This window comes from Neomonachus schauinslandi, chromosome 7 (genome assembly GCF_002201575.2).
Source record: "Neomonachus schauinslandi chromosome 7, ASM220157v2, whole genome shotgun sequence".
Taxonomy (NCBI): domain Eukaryota; kingdom Metazoa; phylum Chordata; class Mammalia; order Carnivora; family Phocidae; genus Neomonachus; species Neomonachus schauinslandi.
Genome location: NC_058409.1, coordinates 2,759,203 through 2,775,585, shown reverse-complemented (window position 1 = coordinate 2,775,585; position 16,383 = coordinate 2,759,203). Strand labels below are relative to the sequence as shown.

At 40.1% G+C, this 16,383-nt stretch overlaps 1 protein-coding gene across 1 annotated transcript in view; it reads left to right on the top strand.

The window, feature by feature from the left end:
• Positions 1-14,173, top strand: part of TRIM58 (tripartite motif containing 58) — an 18,665-nt gene extending 4,492 nt beyond the window's left edge. Inside the window, exons 4-6 of the mRNA XM_044916989.1 lie at positions 2,842-2,864; positions 2,962-3,062; positions 13,395-14,173. Of these exons, the coding sequence (XP_044772924.1) occupies positions 2,842-2,864; positions 2,962-3,062; positions 13,395-13,984 (714 nt within the window). The 3' untranslated portion in view covers positions 13,985-14,173. The remainder of the gene's footprint in view (positions 1-2,841; positions 2,865-2,961; positions 3,063-13,394) is intronic.
• The last annotated feature ends 2,210 nt before the right edge of the window (positions 14,174-16,383 follow it).

Here is a 16,383-nt window from a genome sequence, read left to right as displayed (position 1 = left end):
CAGCTGGAGGCGAGCCTGGGTGCCTCAGCAGCTGGGTCAGCTGGAGGTGAGCCTGGGTCCTCTGCAGCTGGCTAGCTGGAGGTGAGCCTGGGTCCTCTGCAGCTGGGTCAGCTGGAGGTGAGCCTGGGTCCTCTGCAGCTGGGTCAGCTGGAGGTGAGCCTGGGTGCCTCAGCAACTGGATCTGCTGGAGGTGAGCCTGGATGCCTCAGCAGCTGGGTCTGCTGGAGGCGAGCCTGGGTCCTCTGCAGCTGGCTCAGCTGGGGGCGAGCCTGGGTCCTCTGCAGCTGGCTCAGCTGGGGGCGAGCCTGGGTCCTCTGAAGCTGGCTCAGCTGGGGGCGAGCCTGGGTCCTCTGCAGCTGGCTCAGCTGGAGGTGAGCCTGGGGTCCTCAACAGAGCACGGGCCATGTGGGAAACCATGGTGACACACAGCTGCTTGCAACCACTTGCACCATCATGCTTTTTAGGAAAAGGGCACCCTGGCGTCTGTTTGGAAAGCACCTTAATTCTAAGTCCTAGCATCAGAATGAGAAGGGACTCTTGAGAATTGTCTAAAATAGTTCATCTTAGGGGCGCCTGGGTGGCTCAGATGGTTAAGCGTCTGCCTTCAGCTCAGGTCATGATCTCAGGGTCCTGGGATCGAGCCCCACATCGGGCTCCCTGCTCAGTGGAGAGTCTGCTTCTCCCTCTCCCTCTACTACTCCTCCCTGCTTGTACTCTCTCACTCTCTCTGTCGAATAAATAAATAAAATCTTTAAAAAATAAATAAATAAATAAAATAAAATAGTTCATCTTAGAGACCAAAAATTCATATTTTTAAGAAGTAAAATTTGATATCTTACCTATAAGGTTAAACAAAAAATGGACAATCGATGCTATGTTGCCTGGAAAACACTTCTTAAAACCTCACAGTTAATCTGTAATGATGATATGCCAATTCCAGAAGTCTTTGGAATCCCATTTCCGTGTCAGTAGCTAAACGTATGAATAATGTCTTAAATTGTCCAGCTTGAAGTTTTCCTGTTAAACTTTGTGGCAAACACGAATTTCCTTGTCTGTACTGCATACCCATTCCGGGCACGGTGGGGAGGTATTAAGTGGGTTCCTTGCCATTTGCTCACAGTCTGTTAGGGGTTCTACAGCAGAGAGACAAAACAGGAAAAACGGAATATTTATTTGTTTTTAATCTTCCAGGAGGTCATCAAAATTCCAAGTGAATTGAGAAAGCCATTGTTGATAATGCATGCATATTATCATGTTAGAACGCACTGCAATAGAAAATTTTGGGGCACGCTTCATTTTTTCTCATCCCCAGTGACTCATTCAGGAGATTCTCAACTAAGTAATCCATATCCTCGGGGCGCCTGGGTGGCTCAGTTGTTTAAGCAACTGCCTTCGGCTCAGGTCATGATCCTGGAGTCCCGGGATCGAGTCCCACATCGGGCTTCCTGCTCAGCGAGGAGCCTGCTTCTCCCTCTGACCCTCCCCCCTCTCATGTACTCTCTCTCATTCTCGCCCTCTCAAATAAATAAATAAATCTTTAAAAAAAAAAAAGTAATCCATATCCTCATTGAGCAGCTGACCCTCAGATTCTACCTTGAGTTAGCTCCAGACACTGAAAGTGCCATGAAATCTTCATATTAACTATCTACATAATGTTTACAAGTAAAGTGAGTAAACAGCCCTGGTTACATAGTTGGGAGTTCATTAAATAAATGAACTTACAAAGCATTTTTATTTATTTTGTCATAATTAATTTGTCTTCAATCTCTCTCTATAAGCAACACTTATGTTTATTATTATTATTATTATTATTATTATTATTATTAATTACTAGGCTCATTTCCATGTGAGTGAACTAAGCATCAGAAAGGATTTTAATTTTCTGAATTTCAAACAGTAAATATACACAGAACTTTAGCATTTTCAATAATGATATCCATCTTCTTATTTTACTATGTTTCCAAAACACATTGAAAACAAGCATTTCTTAACACCAGATAATGTTAAAATGATTTACATTACAAATCTTAGGGAGGATATATTCCAAAATTATTTATTTTTATTTTTATATCCACCTTTCCCTTTCCTCCTCAGTACCAGTGAGCAGCGTTTTACCGCCAAAGGCCAAAAACAAGGCCTGCCAGTCCCATGAAAAGTAGTCAGTTATTTTCCTCCTTTTATGACTTCTCAAAATTTATCTGACAGGAGGCTATTTTTAGAGGGAAAAAGGAAAATGTGAAGCAGGTGATTTATTTAAATAATCTCCTTTGAGATAAAATGTTGCTGTTAATTAATGATTTCCTTTTTTATCCAGTTAGGTAACCCACTCACACATGAGTTCATAGCTATGATGTGTGGTGTTTCAAAGAATGAAGAATTTGGGGTTTTCTTACAGAGACATTGGGAGTAACATTTTTTGTCTATGCCTTTCTCCGTCCCTCAAATAAATTCTGAAGATTTTTAAACTCTATTTTTACCTTAATTCCATCTACACTTGTTACAGAATGTAAATCTTTGTTAATATATCCAAATGTCAGAATTACCAATTCAGAAAATAGTTAAATTGATCTCATTGGAATTAATCTAAACCTCGAGTAGTCTGATTCCATCGTAGCAGAGGCAAACTGATTCTAAAATTCATGAGAAAATTCAAAAGCGAATTTTTGGATTTTGTTAAGAGAGGTTCTTATCTCCTATAGTTTTATCTTCATACTTAATTATTTCCAGTCATTCCTAAAGAGATGTTCATGTTTGTTTTTTCTGTTTGTTTGTTTTTACAATCCGTCAAAAGCAGTTCGGAGGTGTAACTCACACCTGCTTATATTTCTTTTTTGCTTTCAGGGTGTGAGAGGAGCCTTGAGCCGGTATGTTTACTCTCTGAACCAGGGACTGGGTTGGGGGAAGACAAGGAAGTTGGTGGATAAACCCTACTGAGAGTTATCGGTTCTGTGCCCTTCTCAGAAGTAAGGATGTCACACAGCTGGAACCAGAGACCATCCCCATGGAGCTGAGGACAATGTGTCGCATCCCTGGGATGAGGGAAATGTTGAGAAAGTTCCAAGGTAGGCTGTGTCTTTGAGCCGGGAGAACTACAATGCCTATGGTTTGGCTGTTATTACAGTTTGTTACTGTACAAGTCAGGCTGCAGTAACAGAACCCAAAGTTTATTTTTCATTTTTTAAGATGTATTTATTTATTTGAGAAAGAGAGAGAGAGAGTAACCCAAGCAGACTATTCGCTGGCGGTGGAGCCTGATGTGGGGCTCGATCTCACAACCCCGAGATCAGACCTGAGCCAAAACCAAGACTGAGCCACCAGGCACCCCAGCAAAGGTCTATTTTTAGATCATATCATTGGTTTACTAGTGGATTGTGGAGACTTTTTATTTCACCTCATCTCCCTCTGGGACCCATGCAGATAAAACCCCACCTCCTTTCTGTTGCTGGTCGCTCTGGGGAAGGGCTAGTTTATGGTGGATGAGGCACTGGTCCTACACTAAAGTGGCACACTGGGTTCTCTGGAGATTTTATTAACTGTAGTGAGTCACATGATCATGCCAGGTTATAAGGGTGGATGGAAGAGAGTGCTGTTTTCAGAAGAAAGAGAACCTGGGTATTTGTGTAAAGTCATAAAGAGTACCAGAGTCACTAACACCCATTTAAGCTATATTTAGTTAGGCTTGAAAGAGTGGTTCATAGCTTATTAGCTGTGATATGAGTAACATTAATTCCAATAAATATTAATTTCCCTGTTTATAAAATGCTGAAAAAATTTATTGTTTGAAGGACTAAATGAAACATACTTGAAAACATAGAAAAATCATCAACATAAAAGCATTGCTTTACATCAGATTTATTTTATTATCATAACTTGATGAGCTGCTTAAATTAGGTAGTCAATAAAGCCGAAAATATTCAGTCAGTTATTTTTATGTAGGAATAAGTGTGGTGACATAAATGAGTTTGTTAGGTCTGATTATGCTGTTCTTCAAAGAGTATAGATTCAACATTTGTATTTCTTTTTTTAATCCAAGTTATACCCAGCAATGCACACAGACTGTGGCTAAGTACTGGTTTCATTACTTAGAAGGAACCCCAGCCCATAATGAGAAAACCCATTTTTGCAGTCCTGTTCAATAATGGGCAGATTAACATACACTAACTGCATGACTTGTTGCAATTTATTACACTCCCATAATCAATGTCCTCATATTCCCATTTTTTAATGAATGAAATAATGATGGATCAATTCAATAAATATTCTGTATTTTGTCCAGACACAAAATTGTAAGTATTGAAATATATTATCAAACAATAACAAAAAAAATCCTACAAATCCATAGGTTCATGTTTTCATGTTGTACATATTTACTTGAATTATGCAAAATGCACAGAATGTTGGAAGATGACACAGAATACTGAGAAAAATATTGAGAATATTGAGGGGGGAGAAGGAAAGATAGTGGAGGAGTAGGGGACCCTATTTCAACTGGTCCCCAGAATTGAGCTGGATATCCACCAGACCACTCTGAACACCCGCGAAACCAGCCTGAGATGTAAGAAGATCTGAATCTCTACAAGCAGAATATCGCAGGCGGTTGGTTTTGAGGTAGGAAGCGGAGAGCCGTGATTCTGCAGGAAGATATCGGAGGATAAACGGCAGTGGGAGGGTGTCTGGCCGTGGGGATCCTACACGGCCAGTGAGTGACAGCCTCGCACGCTGGGGACGGGGCACAGACTCGCAGACCAGTAGCGGCGGGGAAAGGACTTTAGGGCAGCCCCCGGGGCAGAAACCCAGAGCAGCGGAGTCAGGCGTGCGAACTGGGAGTGGCTGGCAATTTTAGAAGCACAAAGGGCAGAGACGTGCCCCAACCTGGAGGCAGGACTGGGGGCGCTGTGGTGGGGCACACAACACAGGCTGCTGCAGTTTATAGCAGCATGGACAGAAACGGAGACAGTGTGGCCTGAAAAGCTGACTGAAGAACAGACTGCGGTCTCTTTGCTCTGAGGCAGAGGGTTGGAAACGGTCTCTTCTGCTCTGACTTGCAGAAGAGATGTGGAAAGCTGCCAGGGAAAGCCGCCAGAGAACAAAAGCCCCAAAAACTGATTCCCGCTGAGCCCATCCCCCGCCAGAAGGGGGCAGGGCAACTCCGCCCAAACAGGGTTGCCTGAGTAACAGTGCACAGGCCCTCCCCCGGAAGACAGGCTGGGAGAACAAGAGGCCAGCAACCCTAAGGTCCCAAGAAAACAGGTGCATCTTGCTTGGGTTCTGGTCAATAATTTGGACTCTATACATTCCTTCAAACACCCATCAACAGAATGACTAGGAGGAGGAACCCCCAAAATAGAAAAGACTCAGAGATTATGACTTATGCTGCAAATTTACAAAGGGATGCAGATATAACCAAGATGGAATTCGGAGATGGAATTCAGGCTAGCAATTGTGAAGACAATGGCTAGAAGGGAGAAATCAATTAATGGCAATGTAAGAGTCTCTAAGGGCAGAAATGAAAGGTGAATTGGCAGAACTTAAAAATGCAATCAATGAGATCCAATCTAATCTAGATAATCTAACAGCTAGGGTAAGTGAGGCAGAAGAACGAATAAGCGACCTGGAAGACAATATAATAGATAAAAAGGGAAAGAGGAGGCCAGGGAAAAAGAACTCAGAATCCATGAAAATAGAATCAGAGAAATACGTGACACCATGAAGCATTCCAATGTCAGAATAATTGGAATCCCGGAGGGAGTGGAGAGAGAGAGGACTAGAAGATGTATTTGAGCAAATCGTAGCTGAGAACTTCCCTAATCTGGGGAATTAAACAAACATTCGAGTCCTAGAGGCAGAGAGGACCCCTCCCAAGATCAAGGAAAACAGACCAACACCTTGGCATGCAATAGTAAAACTTGCAAATCTTAGAAGCAAGGAAACCATCTTAAGGGCAGTTAGGGGGAAGAGATTCTTTAAGTACTGAGGGAGGAATATCAGAATAACGTCAGATCTGTCCACAGAGACCTAGCAAGCCAGAAAGGCCTGGCAAGACATATTCAGGGTACTAAATAGGAAGAACATGCAGCCAAGAATACTTTATCTGGCAAGGCTGTCATTTAGAATGGATGGAGATGCAGAGCTTCCAAGACCGGCAGAAACTGAAAGAATATGTGACCACTAAGCCAGTCCTGCAAGAAATATTAAGGGGGGTTCTATAAAAGGAGAAAGACCCCAAGAGTGATATACAACAGACATTTACAGCGACAATCTATAAAAACAACATTTTCACAGGCAACATGATGACAATTCATATCTTTCAATAATCACTCTCAATGTGAATGGCCTAAATGCTCCCATAAAACGGCACGGAGTTGCAGATTGGATAAAAAGACAGGTCCCATCCATATGCTGCTTACAAGAGACTCATTTTGAACCTAAAGATACACCCAGACTGAAAGTGAAGGGATGGAGATCCATCTTCCATGCCAGCCGACCTCAAAAGAAAGCTGGGGTAGCAATTCTTGTATCACACAAATTAGATTTTACAATAAAGTCTGGAATTAGAGACACAGAAGGACACTATATCATTCTTAAAGGGTCTATCCAACAAGAAGATCTAACAATTGTAAATATCTATGCCCCCAACATGGGAGCAGCCATCTACATAAGCCAACTGTTAACCAAAATAAAGAGTCATATTGATAACAATACGTTAATTGTAGGAGACCTCAATACTCCACTCTCAGCAATGGACAGATCATCTAAGCAGAAAATCAACAAGGAAACAAGAGCTTTGAATGATACATTGGACCAGATGGACCTCATAGATATTTACAGAACATTTCACCCTAAAACAACAGAATACTCATTCTTCTCAAGCACACATAGAACTTTCTCCAGAATAGACCAATACTGGGTCACAAATCAGGTCTGAACCAATACCAAAAGATTGAGATAATTCCCTGCATATTCTCCGACCACAATGTTTTAAAACTGGAACTCAGTCACAAGAAAAAAGTTGGCAGAAATTCAAACACTTCGAAGCTAAAGACCACTCGCTCAAGTATGTTTGGGGCAACCAGGAAATCAAAGAAGAACTTAAACAATTCATGGAAATCAATGAGAACGAAAACACATCGGTCCAAAACCTATGGGACACTGCAAAGGCAGTCCTAAGGGGGAAATACATAGCCATTCAAGCCTCACTCAAAAAAATAAAAAAATCCCGAATTCACCAACTAACACTACACCTTAAAGAACTAGAGAAAAAGCAACAAACGATGCCTAAGCCACACATTAGAAGAGAAATAATTAAAATTAGAGCAGAGATCAATGAATTAGAAACAAGAAACACAGTAGATCAGATCAATAAAACTAGAAGTTGGTTCTTTGAAAGAATTAATAAGATCGATAAACCACTGGCCAGACTTATCCAAAAGAAAAGAGAAAGGACCCAAATTAATAAAATTATGAATGAAAGGGGAGAGATCATGACCAACACCAAGGAAATAGAAACAATTATTAGAAATTATTATCAACAACTATATGCCAATAAACTGAGCAATCTGGATGAAATGGAGACCTTCCTGGAAACCTATAAGCTGCCAAGACTGAAACAGGAAGAAATTCACAACCTGAATAGGCCAATAACCAGTGACAAGATTGAAGCAGTGATCAAAAACCTCCCAAAACACAAGAGTCCAGGGCCTGATGGATTCCCTGGGGAATTCTACCAAACATTCAAAGAAGAAATAATAGCTATTCTACTGAAGCTGTTTCAAAAAATAGAAACAGAAGGAAAACTTCCAGACTCATTCTATGAGGCCAGCATTACCTTAATCCCCAAACCAGACAAAGACCCCATCAAAAAGGAGAAGTTCAGACCTATATCCCTGATGAATATGGATCCCAAAATCCTCAACAAAATCCTAACTAATAGGATCCAACAATACATTAAAAGGATCATCCACCACGACCAAGTGGGATTTATCCCCAGGATGCAAGGGTGGTTCAACATTCACAAATCAATCAATGTGATAGAACACATTAATAAGAGGAGGGAGAAGAACCATCTGGTCCTCTCAATTGATGCAGAAAAAGCATTTGACAAAATACAACATCCTTTCCTGATTAAAACTCTTCAGAGTATAGGGATAGAGGGGACATTCCTCAAGTTCATAAAATCCATCTATGAAAAACCCACAGTGAATATCATCCTCAATGGGGAAAAGCTGAGAGCCTTTCCCTTAAGATCAGGAACACGTCAAGGATGCCCACTCTCACCACTCTTGTTCAACGTAGTACTAGAAGTGCTACCAACAGCAATCAGACAACAAAAAGAAAGAAAAGGTATTCAAATTGGCAAAGAAGAAGTCAAACTCTCTCTTTTTGCAGATGACATGATACTTTATGTGGAAAACCCAAAAGACTCCACCCCCAAATTACTAGAACTCATACAGCAATTCAGTAATGTGGCAAGATACAAAATCAATGCACAGAAATCAGTTGCTTTCTTATACACTAACAATGCAACAGTAGAAAGAGAAATTAGAGAAATGATTCTATTTACAATAGTGCCAAAAACCATAGAATACCTCGGAATAAACCTAACCAAAGAGGTAAAGGATCTATACTCTAAGAACTACAGAACACTCATGAAAGAAATTGAAGAAGATACAAAAAGATGGAAAAATATTCCATGCTCATGGACTGGAAGAATAAACATTGTTAAAATATCTATGCCACCCAGAGCATTCTATACCTTCAATGCCAACCCGATCAAAATTCCAATGACATTTTTCAAAGTGCTGGAACAAACAATCCTAAAATTTGTATGGAATCAGAAAAGACCCCAAATCGCCAAGGAAATGTTGAAAAAGAAAAACAAAGCTAGGGGCATCACGTTGCCCGATTTCAAGCTATATTACAAAGCTGTGATCGCCAAGACAGCATGGTACTGGCACAAAAACAGACATATAGACCAATGGAACAGAATAGAGAGCCCAGATATGGACCCTCAACTCTATGGTCAAATAATCTTTGACAAAGCAGGAAAAAACATGCAATGGAAAAAAAGACAGTCTCTTCAATAAATGGTCCTGGGAAAATTGGACAGTCACATGCAGAAGAATGAAACTCGACCATTCTCTAACTCCATTCACAAAGATAAACTCAAAGTGGATGAAAGACCTCAATGTGAGACAGGAATCCATCCAAATCTTAGAGGAGAACATAGGCAGAAACCTCTTTGACATTGGCCACAGCAACTTCTTTCAAGATACATCTCCAAAAGCTAGTGACACAAAAGCAAAAATGAACTTTTGGAACTTCATCAAGATAAAAAGCTTCTGGACAGCAAACGAAACAGTCAACAAAACAAAGAGGCAACCCACAGAATGGGAGAAAATATTTGTAAATGACACTACAGATAAAGGGCTGGTATCCAAGATGTATAAAGAACTTCTCAAACTCAACACCCAAAAAACAAATAATCAAGTCAAAAAGTGGGCAGAAGATATGAAAAGACACTTCTCTGAAGAAGACATACAAATGGCTAACAGACACATGAAAAAATGTTCATCATCATTAGCCATCAGGGAAATTCAAATCAAAAGCACATTGAGATACCACCTTACACCACTTAGAATGGCAAAAATGGACAGGGAAAGAAACATCCATTGTTGGAGAGGTTGTGGAGAAAGGGGAACCTTCTTACACTGTTGGTGGTAATGCAAGTTGGTACAGCCACTCTCGAAAACAGTGTGGAGGTTCCTCAAAATTTTAAAAATAGAGCTACCCTATGACCCAGCAATTGCACTTCTGGGTATTTACCCCAGAGACACAGATGTAGTGAAAATAAGGGCCATACACACCCCAATGTTCATAGCAGCAATGTCCACAATAGCCAAACTGTGGAAAGAGCCGAGATGGCCTTCAACAGATGAATGGATAAAGAAGATGTGGTCCATATACACAATGGAATATTACTCAGCCATCAGAAAGGATGAGTACCCAACTTTTACATCAACATGGATGGGACTGGAGGAGATTATGCTAAGTGAAATAAGTCAAGCAGAGAAAGTCAATTAGCATATGGTTTCACTTATTTGTGGAACATAAGGAATAGCATGGAGGACATTAGGAGAAGGAAGGGAAAAATGAAGAGAGGGAAATCGAAGGGGGAGATGAACCATGAGAGACTATGGACTCTGAGAAACAAACAGGGTTTTAGAGGGGAGGGGGGAGGGGGGATTGATTAGCCTGGTGATGGGTATTAAGGAGGGCACGTACTGCACGGAGCACTGGGTGTTATACGAAAAGAATGGATCATGGATCACCACATCAAAAACCACTGATGTATTGTATGGTGACTAACATAACATAATAAAATAAAAAAAATAAAAAAAATAGATTCCTCACTGCAAACACAACATTGAGAAATGGACCACTGATGTAATATATGTTTGTGTATTTATAAAGAATAGTTTAAAAACAAAACAAAAAAAAAGAATACTGAGAAAAAATAAAGTAAAGATGGCCAGAAGTGTTCAGGTTAGGGCATCTGATTTTGAATTTGACAATCAAGGAAGGCCCCTTGGGGTTAACTCATCATATATCTAATGTGGAAGAAAACATTCCAGGCAGCAGAAACAATGAGTGTCCAGGCCTGAGATAGAAATATAGAAGATGCGTTCCAGGAACTATGAGGTCTGTGTGGCTGGGTAAGAGTAAGCAAGGGCAGAGTCAGAGAGGCCAAGAAAAGACCAACTAGCACAGGGTGCTATGGGCAGGTCAATGTGGCCAGGATGCTTTACTTTGAGTGAAACAGGAAATCGATGAAAAGTTGTAAATGGAGGAATAACATGATTAGATTAATGTTTTGAGAGTCTTACTCTGTACGTTTTATTGAGAATAAATTCAAAGGGGCAAGGCTTTAGGTGGGAAAAGCAATTAGGAGCCTTTGCAATAATTCATAACATGGTAGTATTATCAGAGGTGCTGAGATCTGGAATGTGGACAGAATCTTGGTATATTTCAAAGGTAGAGCTGCGGGTGTCTGGGTGGCTCAGTCGTTAAGCATCTGCCTTCAGCTCAGGTCATGATTCCAGGGTCCTGGGATAGAGCCCCGCATCAGGCTCCCTGCTCGGCGGGAAGCCTGCTTCCCCCTCTCCCACTCCCCTGCTTGTGTTCCCTCTCTCACTATCTCTCTCTCTGTCAAATAAATAAATATATAAATCTTAAAAAAAAAAAAAAGGTAGAGCTGGCAGAATCTGCTGTTGGGTGAGGGATGAGTTGTCAGAGAAAGAGAAAAATCAAAATGATTCCAGAGTTTGAATCTCCAGAATTGGCATAATGAAGTTGTTAACATTGATGGTTAAAGCTGCAGGTGTGGGAGAAGAAGGGAGTTGGGTTTTGAACATACCAATGTTGTGATGAATGTTAAATATCCAAAGTTTGATGTCAAGTAAGCAGATGATTCTGCAAATACAGTGTTTCAGGAGAAAGGTCTAAGGTAGAGATATGCATTTGGAATCAGTAAGCACATGAGTGGAATTTAATTAAAGCAATGATCCAGCCAGCCCAGGAATGCATTGAGAGTGAGCTGAGAAAGAAAGAAGAGGTCCCAGTCCTAAAACCATTGGATGGAGAAGAGAGGAAAACAGCAAAGGAGACCAAGAATGAGTGATGAGTAGAGAGGGAAGGAAATTGTGATGATCAGTGTCTTTGGGAAAGAGAAAGGAGGTTTTCCAGGACAAAGGATTCTCAACAACATTGAATGCTACAGAAAAGTAATTTAAGGTGAACTCTAATGACTACTCACCAGTGTGGAGGTCACTGGGAAGTTTCCTTTGAGTATTGTTATATCATGATGAACAATTGAGTGTAGGAGAGAGGGGTGGGGGAGCAATTGGAGATAGACCATTTTAACAACCATTTCACGGATTTATTTTCTTATAAATGGATCAAGGAAGTGTGCTGGAGTGGAAATGATGTGTAAAGACAACATATGTTAAGTAGGCCTAGCACAGTTCCATGGAAACCCACATTTCTGTCTGTTACTTATGACCTCTAGAGTTTGGGGAAATTGCATAAACTCTGACTCTGAGTCTCCTCATCTATAATGTGGGGATGATAACAGTCACCTTGAGGGTGGTTAAATGGGTTAGCAGCGATGATATATTACATACATGACCCACTCAGGTTAGGGTATCAACACAAGACCACCAGAAGTGGATTTAGAGACAAATAGTAATAAGGGTCATTATAATAGTATTTGTTATTATTATGATATTAAAAATAAAACCATATTAATGAAACTTATTATTTTAAAATGTTTATAAAGTCAAGACACTGAATATTTTACATCCTGCCTTCTTCATTGAGATTTTACACATAAATGTATTTATTAATTATGTGTATAAGTAAAATTTCACATCAATCTCCGTGGGACTTCACAGTATCAGTATTGGTTTTCTGTTGTTGTGTAACAAATTACCACAGACTTCACTGCTTAAATCCACATACATTTATTAGGTCATAGTTATACAGACCAGACATTCATGTGGGATCAGCTCATTTCTCTGCTTAGGTTTTCACAAGATCAATATTAAGGTGTTGGCAGTCTGAGCTCCTCTGAAGAGTCTGGGGAGGAATCCACTCCCAAGCTGATTCAGTCTATTGGCATAATGTAGTTATGGCGGTTGTAGGACTGAGATCCCCATTTCCTTGTTGGCTATCAGTTGGAGGTCACTGGCCTTTCTTCTCATGTGGCTCATTCTGTCTTCAAAGACAGCAAGGACACATTAAATTCAAATCTCTCTCACTTCCTGTTCTGCCACCAGCCCAATAGCCAGAGAAACCTTTCTGATTTTAAGGGTTCATGTGATTAGATGAGATCCACCCAAATCATGTTCCTCTTGTCATAAAATATAATCATGAGAGTAGCACCAGGGTCTATAGGTCATGGGGCTCATCTTAGAATTCTGCCTACCAGAGTAACATAACATTGGAAGAAAGTGGTAGATTTCAAATTAACAAAATTTCTCTATGGATTTTGAGAAAAAATAAATGCAGAAGATCTTCCTAAGAGCACCCAAGTGTTCTGAATGTAGGTGAAAGGTATCTAAATAATTATGCTTATGGTTCATCACATCGTCAGTGGTTATGCTTTTATTGGGGTAATAATGAGTCCTGAATTATGCAGAGGTAGCAATGGGATACACAAGGAAGTAATGAGGAATATACTAGTGACCCACAAGGCAAACTATTATTTTTCTTTCTCTAGGAGTTATTTGAGAGAGGAGGATGAGGAATGGTGGGACTATTATACATAATATTGTGCTTCCTATGTTTTTACCAGTCTTCTCTGACCTTTCACATGTCCCACAAAATTCTTCCCACAGTTGATGTAAAGCTGGACCCTGTCACAGCGCACCCTAGCCTCCTCTTGACGGCTGATCTACGCAGTGTGCAGGATGGAGAGCTGTGGAGGGATCTCCCCAACAACCCCGAGCGATTTGACACATGGCCCTGTATCCTGGGTTTGCAGAACTTCTCCTCAGGGAGGCATTACTGGGAAGTCATGGTGGGAGAAAGAGCAGAATGGGGTTTAGGTGTCTGTCAAGAGACAGTGTCACGGAAGGGGGAGACCACACCCTCTCCTGAGAACGGAGTCTGGGCCATGTGGCTGCTGAAAGGGAATGAGTACATGGTCCTTGCCTCCCCATCAGTGCCTCTTCTCCACCTGGAACGGCCTCATTGCATTGGGATTTTTTTGGACTATGAAGCAGGTGAAATCTCCTTTTACAATCTAACAAATGGGTCTTACATCTACACATTCAATCAACTGTTCTCTGGTGTTCTTCGACCTTATTTTTTCATCTGTGACACGATTCCTCTTATCTTGCCATCTATGATAGGTGTGGAGTCAGAAAATTGGGCATCCAGGGGTCATCTTGACTCTGCTTCTAATGTGAGATACGATCATTCCTAAAATTCTGTTCCTGAGAATTTTACACCTAGCAAAGGTTCCTGGGGTGGAATGAGGATGCAAACATGCTAAGCCTCAACAAATGCCCCCATTCAAATCAGCACTTTAATCCTTCTTGCTATGGACATTTTTACATCAGGACAAAACAGAAAATATTAAATATTTACATTTGGAGGAGAATTATAGAGCATATATATTTAATTTTGTAAGTGATGATCTCTATAGCCCAGTGGGGCTTGAACTCACCACCCGAGATCAAGAGTCACATGCTCTTCTGACTGAGCTGGCCAGGTGCCCCTATATATCATAATTTTAGAAATGGAGCAGGCTTCTCAAGTCTTACAAATGGTGCTACACATTTTCTTGATGAGGCTTTGTCCAAGTCAATGGACCTTTTGTTAAGGATTTCTATACATTCATTATAATTTCTCATTCTTTTTGATCTCCTTTCATTCCAACTCATATTAAGAATAGAAATGACTTTTTTTTTTTTTTTTACAAATGGCAAGTCTTAAATTGGTGGAGAACAGTCCAATATCACTCCAGCATCAGATACATAATTCTGTTTCTCTTCCTCTCTCATTCTGTCTCTCTCTGTCTGCCTCTGTCTCTTTCTTTCTTGCTCCTGACTTATTTTTTGCTTTATACCTATTATTGATAACATTCCATTTCCTTCTAGATTAACATATTCAGAACCATTTCTTTTTACATTCAATTTTCCTATGACTATATTCATTTACTTTCTAAATCCTCCTTATACTGGACTAATTTCTAAGGATTATGAAATCCATTCCTCTGATTCTAATATAACTGATTATGTCTCCAGACACATCTAGGACTGCAACTTTTTCCTTTATTTTTAGAGACTTTTTTTTAGAGTAGAAATTACTCAGAATTCTGATTCAACTAGTTCTTTGACTTAGCCATTTGCTAGTGGCAAGACCTCAAACAAATAAACCCTTTGTCTTTAGATCTCACCAATTTAATATGGTTCCTATAAGTGAAATAGTGATATGGACCTACAATGCTATGACAGATATTTAAGATCATGATTGATATGATCGGTTTTAATTAAACTTCTCTACTTAAATACAATATAAAGATGATGATGATGATGATGAACTGATAATGATATCTGACTTATTTTTAAAGTGTACTCTGTAACTTCCTAAAAAAATTCTTAAGTCCTTGAAGGCTAACTTCACTGCTACGTTTCTCTATATCTGTGTCTAATAAATAATTGCCAGACAAATGCTAAAGTGTTTAAATGCTAAATATTTAAATGCCATACAATTATTAATTAATGGGAAATTTAGTTAACATTACTTTAATAATAATCTGCCAACACTTTAATCCTCCACTTTAACTCTACCTTGAATTTTAACATATTTTTCTCTTCCTGAAACATCTCTTTGACTAAAATCTTTCACTTACTTTCCAATAACATCATAAACATAGTTTTCTTTCTAGAGTTTTTAAACATTTTTCTTTCCAGGCTTTTTACATTTGGAGGACTATCATGAAGTATAATAATTTTAGCAATGGAACAATCTCATAAACTGTATTTCCAGATGGCTCTACATACTTTATTGATGAGTCCTTGTATTAAAGATTTCTGTACATTCATGTGTAATACATTTTTGTTTGATCATAAGCAAACAAGTCCTCTTTCCATCTCTCCTTTTCAAATGGAGGTAATAATGATGTATTCTTACATGCCTCTTGTTGATATTTTATAGACCACACATACCTGAGGCCTCTTCCATGCATGGTCTGAGTAGAGAAGAGGCTCAGGCCATGGGTTTCCATTCATGCTTCCCCATCATCAGGGGTTAAACAGGAGCTGGCAATGTAGTGAAACACCTACTCATGTCACTGTAAGGCCAGGGATCCATGACAGGAGACCATATGGTGAACATACACTCACAGCAGTAGAGACCCTTCCCCATGGGCATCAGGAGGAACGGAGTCACTGCTCTGAGATCACACCTCCCCAGGGGCTTCTACCCATTCACTTAAGCTTAAGAAGCAGAAGGACACCACGGCACAGCCTCAGGCCTTCCACCCTCTTCAAGGCATGAACAGAGAATGACTAGTCCCTAGAGAAAGTTAACATCCTGGTTTCCACTGTCTCCCTCCCATCCTGTTACCTCACTTTGCATCTTATCATGATTTATGTCAATTATTCAACCAACTTAAATCTTCCTTCATCCCTTGCTTTCCAAGCGGCATGAAGTTTTGTGCATCTGCTATTATGACCCTTTCTCCTTTCCCTCCCTAATTCCTGAAAGGTGTCTTCTGTTCTCTCTGGAATTCCGGTTCATCAACAGCTAACTTCTTTAAATCATCTTTAAAGATCTTTCCTATTCACTGAACTCTCCCTTACTTTCTTCTCTGCCCTT